Here is a 6,589-nt window from a genome sequence, read left to right as displayed (position 1 = left end):
CTGTTTTGACTGTGGTTCATTTCATTTAAGTAGCAATACAGAAGCACTTGCTAATGAGTTATATAAAAACATATGCATTAGTATACAGACTTTTACATGGGTTTATCACTAAAAAATTTTCATAGCCATTTTATACAATTCTTACTGCAATACTTTCCCATTACTAGACACACACAGTAACTCCTCCCACACAGGAATGTTTTACATTACGTCTCCTGCTGAACCTTTACTTTTACCATAACATTTTAAGATACCAGTCAATAAAAATGCATAGTGCATTCACAGACCTCCTTAAATGGATGCTCATGTTTCTAATATACTTTCCCATTGGCTACTTTACTACTATATACATACTGGAAACCTTAGTCAATGAGAGAATTCCCCAGTTCCTCCAAAGGCACAGAAAACAGCTCCTTAGGCACCAAAGCTCATTTTCTACCTGTGTCCTTTTCTTGTCCAGCAAGACCTTTTACAACATGAAGTTTGAGTTGGCTTGTAGTTTGTCTTTGCACTTGTCCTCAAGTCAAAGAAAAATAGCATCCTATTATTGGGTATTTCATTAGCAAGTTTCATTCTTCTGAGCAGTATTTTTTTTTTTTGAGTCATTAGTGTCTCAAACGTAATACTGGACATTTTCCCTATTTAGAAGATGGGAGACATCACGGCTTATTTGCTAATGCAGTTTTCTATAAGCTTATTTGTGATATCACAGTGTGGGAAATAATATCCTTCACCGATTCTTATGTAGGTGTTTGTAGAATCCAAGATTTCACAGAGAAGGAAATAAACATTCCTTACTGTCAATTCCTGTATGATCCTACAGAAAATAAATGTTGAATTACCTGGTCTTTTCCATGATTACTGATACTGAGTTTCCTACACATTTTGAGCCGAGTACTGAATTTTCCATACTTTTACTTTTAATTGCATTACACACTTCACATTTCCATCATTCAAAACAGAAGACTTGAAGCCTAAGCCATAAAGCTTGAATTTTTCCCTCAACATGGTTACAAGTCTTTCATCAAGTCCAATGTGCGGCCTCATGGCTGTTTTACTTGAAACCAGTTACCTCTTTCACAAAATAATCACATAGCTTTATAAACCTTTATTTTTTTGTGATGCTTTTATTTAAAATAATTTGTTTCCTTATCGTAAAAATTTAGATGATCCCCAATCCCTTAACCCCAAAAAGCAGCACCAAGTACAGTTTGTTGGGGGTATATTATTAACAAGATTCCCTCCTCCCCCGAAAAGTCCTAATGAAGTCCACAAATGAAAATCCTGATGGCTGTGGGATGACAGCAAGAAGCATGTGTGCCTTGCAGCCACTGCAGATCCAAGGAGAATGCAGTTGAATGTCAGCAGGACTATGTACCTCATATCTGCTGGTGACCCTTCATACCAGCTCCAGAACCTTGGAAAGATACAAGCAGGTAAGTAAGTTACAAAACACAAACTGCAATATCTAAGAGTAAATGTGACATTTTGAGAAAACCTACCACATTTACTGAATCCTAGACAGTGATAGACAGGGGAGAGGGATGAGGTTAGGATGATGTAATACATTTAATGCAACCAACAAACCCACACTTACTGTACTCCAGTGTACCGAATCGTTTCTCAACAACTCCAAACCAAAAGAGGTATCACCAGTAAATACTGTCTCATTAATCATGCAAAAAACCAAATATATGTAGGCCCCTTACTAACAGAGTCTGTATTGTGTAACAGATCCTATTTTCGTATAGGGTCACCTTACTTTAATTTAAATCAACGATAGTCCATTTTTTTGAAAATTTTTCATTATAATAAAACCTGAATGTCACACATTCTGAACGAGAGGACACAGATACTCATCTACTCCTTGGTAGTAGTGCACCCGACACAGCTGTGTTTCGGACGGAACCCGTCCTGCTTCAGGGGGTGTCCTTCGAAGTCTGTTTCTTTGAGAGCGTCATAGGGAAGCCTTGTCGATCCTTGGTAACATCTTTTCTTAATGATCCATGGCAGCCCCGTTGGACTGCATCTCTTTTTTTGAAATGGCGACCGCCTCCAGCGGAAGTTAAATACCCTAAAACCGGAAGTCAATTGAAACGGAAACATCCAGTCGTCTATCACGTCCGTGTGTGACGACACGGGCAGTCCACAGAACTCACTGCATACGGCAGTACGATCTTCCAAGCTCCTCCCCCCAGGCGAGGCTAAGGTGAACATTGGAAAAATATTAAACAAGACAGTCCCGTCTAGCGGCAACCTCTACATTCTGTGCATATCTACAACAACACCACTGTGTGGGCAGTTCACTCGTTTTGCCATTCATCAAATCTGGGTATGGGTATGGGTCCTCGTGGGCCAATGGTTAGCTATTAGTAACCCTATAGGCAACCATGCGCGATCTCCTTTTAGAAAGCGGTCCACCGTTCACTAAGTCAGCTGACTAAATCAGCGAGTACCAGTTCACTCTCTCGTTGAGACCTGTCGGATCAACTGTATTTAAATAAAAAATCCAAAATTGTTCCCGCATGATGTGCAATCCCGTTTGAACATGCGGGAACAATTTTGGATTTTTTATTTAAATACAGTTGATCCGACAGGTCTCAACGAGAGAGTGAACTGGTACTCGCTGATTTAGTCAGCTGACTTAGTGAACGGTGGACCGCTTTCTAAAAGGAGATCGCGCATGGTTGCCTGTAGGGTTACTAATAGCTAACCATTGGCCCACGAGGACCCATACCCATACCCAGATTTGATGAATGGCAAAACGAGTGAACTGCCCACACAGTGGTGTTGTTGTAGATATGCACAGAATGTAGAGGTTGCCGCTAGACGGGACTGTCTTGTTTAATATTTTTCCAATGTTCACCTTAGCCTCGCCTGGGGGGAGGAGCTTGGAAGATCGTACTGCCGTATGCAGTGAGTTCTGTGGACTGCCCGTGTCGTCACACACGGACGTGATAGACGACTGGATGTTTCCGTTTCAATTGACTTCCGGTTTTAGGGTATTTAACTTCCGCTGGAGGCGGTCGCCATTTCAAAAAAAGAGATGCAGTCCAACGGGGCTGCCATGGATCATTAAGAAAAGATGTTACCAAGGATCGACAAGGCTTCCCTATGACGCTCTCAAAGAAACAGACTTCGAAGGACACCCCCTGAAGCAGGACGGGTTCCGTCCGAAACACAGCTGTGTCGGGTGCACTACTACCAAGGAGTAGATGAGTATCTGTGTCCTCTCGTTCAGAATGTGTGACATTCAGGTTTTATTATAATGAAAAATTTTCAAAAAATGGACTATCGTTGATTTAAATTAAAGTAAGGTGACCCTATACGAAAATAGGATCTGTTACACAATACAGACTCTGTTAGTAAGGGGCCTACATATATTTGGTTTTTTGCATGATTAATGAGACAGTATTTACTGGTGATACATTTAATGCAAACATCTTTTTCCTCCCTATTGGAGTTGTTTTTGTACATATAGAATAAAAAATGCTGAATATGTTCAGGCCCTAATCTTAGTATTCATCCACTGAGGGAATTTCTTGGCTTGTGATAAAAGACAATTATTCCTTACCTGCTAATTTTCGTTCCTGTAGTACCATGGATCAGTCCAGACAGTGGGTTATATCCCCCGACCAGCAGATGGAGTCAGAACAGAGTTTGAGAGCGTCAGCATATAGAGTAGTGCACCCTCTGCTGGAGCTCAGTATTATGCATAGCAAAGCCCAAAAGCAAAAAACACAACATTTTGGATCCAGAATCGTTCCCAAAGAGGAACAGAGAAAGATATAAGTAAACAAACGGTCAACGGAACCAGCAACAGTCAAACTTGTGAGGAGCTGTGAACTGTAACAATAATCAGAGACAAACAGAATGAAAGATACCTGGAAGAATCCGAGCAGGACCTAATGAAACCCCTAGTGGCGGGCGTCTGGACTGATCCATGGTACTACAGGAACGAAAATTAGCAGGTAAGGAATAATTTTCTTTTCCCTGTACGTACCTGGATCAGTCCAGACAGTGGGATGTACCCAAGCTTCCCTAAACCGGGTGGGGTCCTGAGAGACCTGCTCGGAGAACCTGATCGCCAAAAGAACCCGTGCACTGAGGCGCCAGGTGTAGTCTGTAATGTCTGGAAAAAGTGTGCAACGACTTCCATGTCGCCGCACGGCAGATTTCCTGGGAGGAAACAGAGCGAGATTCCGCCCAGGACGCCGCTTGGGATCGCGTGGAATGAGCCGAGACGCTGCGAGGCGGCACCCGCCCCGCCGCAATGTAAGCAGATGAGATGGCGCCCTTTATCCAGCGAGCAATAGTCGTCTTGGATGCCTGAGAACCTCTCCTCGGTCCTGACCAGAGGACAAACAAATGATCGGATACCTGGAAGGCATTGGTAACCTCCAGGTAGCAGAGCAGTACACGCTTGACGTCCAGGAGCCGGAGAGACCGGGGTTCCTCTGGAGCAAACGCTGTAAGCTCCACCGTTTGATTGACATGGAAGGCCGAGACCACCTTTGGTAGGAAGGATGGCACCGTACGAAGGGAAACCCCGGAGTCGGAGAAACGCAGATAAGGGTCTCGGCAGGACAAGGCTTGAAGTTCTGAAATCCGGCAAGCAGAAGAGATGGCTACCAGGAAAACCATCTTGAGGGTCAGATCCTTGAGGAAGGACCCCCTCAGGGGTTCAAAAGGAGGGCCCGACAGCGTTCGCAGCACCAAGTTGAGGCTCCAAGAAGGGAAAGGATCCCTGACCGGTGGCCGCAGGTGTTTGGCACCCTTCAGAAAACGTGCGATATCCGGCTGAAGGGGTAGAGAGCAGTCCTTCTGTACCAAGACATTCAAGGCCGCCACCTGAACCTGGAGCGAATTATAGGCGAGACCCTTATCCAGACCATCCTGTAGGAAATGAAGGATCAGCGGGACAGTCGCCTCCATGGTTTGGACTCCGTGGTCGAACACCATGCTTCGAAGACCTTCCAAACTCGAACGTAAGCGACGGAGGTCGAAGGCTTGCGGGAACGAAGCATCGTTGAGATCACTGTCTCCGGGTAGCCTCTGTGGCGGAGACGGCGCCGTTCAAAAGCCAGGCCGCAAGACAGAAGAGTTCTGCCTGCTCGAAAAATACCGGACCCTGGCGCAGAAGATGAGGAAGATGGGACAAGCGAAGTGGACCGTCCACCGTCATCTGAAGTAGATCTGCGAACCATGGCCGACGGGGCCATTCCGGGGCGACGAGAATTACAGTCCCTCGATGATGTTCTAACCTGTGGAGAACCTTGCCGACCAGAGGCCAAGGAGAAAACACATAGAGCAGTTGATCTGACGGCCACGGAAGGGCGAGGGCATCCACCCCCTCCGCGCCGCGCTCTCTTCTGCGGCTGAAGAAGCGTGAAGCCTTGGCGGATGCCAGCCTCAAGGGATGCCATCCCGTGAGGCTGGCATCGGTGGTCACCACCACCCAATTGGGAACCTCGAGCGAGACTCCCCGAGCCAGATGCGAGGGGACAAGCCACCAATCCAGGCTTTTCCTGGCTAATGGTGGAAGCGGCAGGATCACCTGATACTCCTGGGAGACTGGTTTCCAGCGGGATAGTAGGGACGCCTGCAGTGGACGCAGGTGTGCAAACGCCCAGGGTACCATGTCGATGGTGGAGGCCATTACTCCCAGGAGCTGCAGATAATTCCAGGCGGTTGGTTCTTCCAGAGCCGAAAACCGAGACACGTGCTCTCTCAGGGCTTGCGCCTTGTCCTGGTGCAAGAACACCATCCCCCGCCGGGTATCGAAGCTCGCCCCTAAGAAATCCAGGTGTTGCGAGGGCACAAGGGAACTCTTTGGAAGGTTCACCACCCAGCCCAGAGAGCGTAGGAATTGTACTACTCTGGCCACTGAGGTCTGACCATGTGAGAAGGACTTCGCTCGAATCAGCCAGTTGTCTAGGTACGGATGTACTAGGATTCCCTCCTTGCGGAGGGCTGCCGCCACCACTACCATGATCTTTGTGAAGGTCCGAGGTGCGGTCGCCAAACCGAAGGGAAGCGCCTTGAACTGAAAGTGTTGACCGAGAATCTTGAAGCGAAGATACCGCCGGTGAGCCGGCAGGATGGGAATGTGCAAGTACGCTTCCGAGAGGTCCAGTGAAGCTAGGAATTCTCCCTTGTGCACTGCGGCAATCACTGATCGGAGAGTCTCCATGTGGAACCGGGTGATCCTGAGGGCCTTGTTTACCTCCTTCAAGTCCAGGATGGGGCAAAAGGAACCGTCCTTTTTGGGAACGATGAAGTAAATGGAATAGTGGCCCAAGCCCACCTCGTTGAAGGGGACGGGAACGATGGCCCCTATTTCCTGCAGTCGGTCTAGTGTTTGTTGAACCGCTATCCTCTTGAGATCCGAACCGCAGGGGGAGAAGATGAACCGGTCCCTCGGGGGGCGGACAAATTCCAAGGCGTAACCGTCTCTTATGGTGTCCAGCACCCACTGGTCCGTGGAGATAACTGCCCACTCCTCGTAGAAGTCCATGAGGCGGCCTCCGATCCGGGGAGGTGAGAAGTGGGCTCCTTTGGCATCATTGGGATGACTTTGTGGGTGGAA

The 6,589-nt window shown here is 47.3% G+C and overlaps 1 protein-coding gene across 2 annotated transcripts in view; it reads right to left on the bottom strand.

Moving 5' to 3' along the window:
• Positions 1–520: 520 nt before the first annotated feature.
• COP1 (COP1 E3 ubiquitin ligase) overlaps positions 521–6,589 on the bottom strand; it is a 440,422-nt gene continuing 434,353 nt past the window's right edge. For both annotated transcript variants that reach the window (XM_029618041.1, XM_029618042.1), the window contains exon 20: positions 521–1,417. In XM_029618041.1, the coding sequence (XP_029473901.1) occupies positions 1,400–1,417 (18 nt within the window). In that variant the 3' untranslated portion in view covers positions 521–1,399. The remainder of the gene's footprint in view (positions 1,418–6,589) is intronic.

The sequence above is a fragment of the Rhinatrema bivittatum genome, chromosome 10 (genome assembly GCF_901001135.1).
Source record: "Rhinatrema bivittatum chromosome 10, aRhiBiv1.1, whole genome shotgun sequence".
NCBI lineage: Eukaryota > Metazoa > Chordata > Amphibia > Gymnophiona > Rhinatrematidae > Rhinatrema > Rhinatrema bivittatum.
This window is presented reverse-complemented; position numbering and strand designations above follow the sequence as displayed.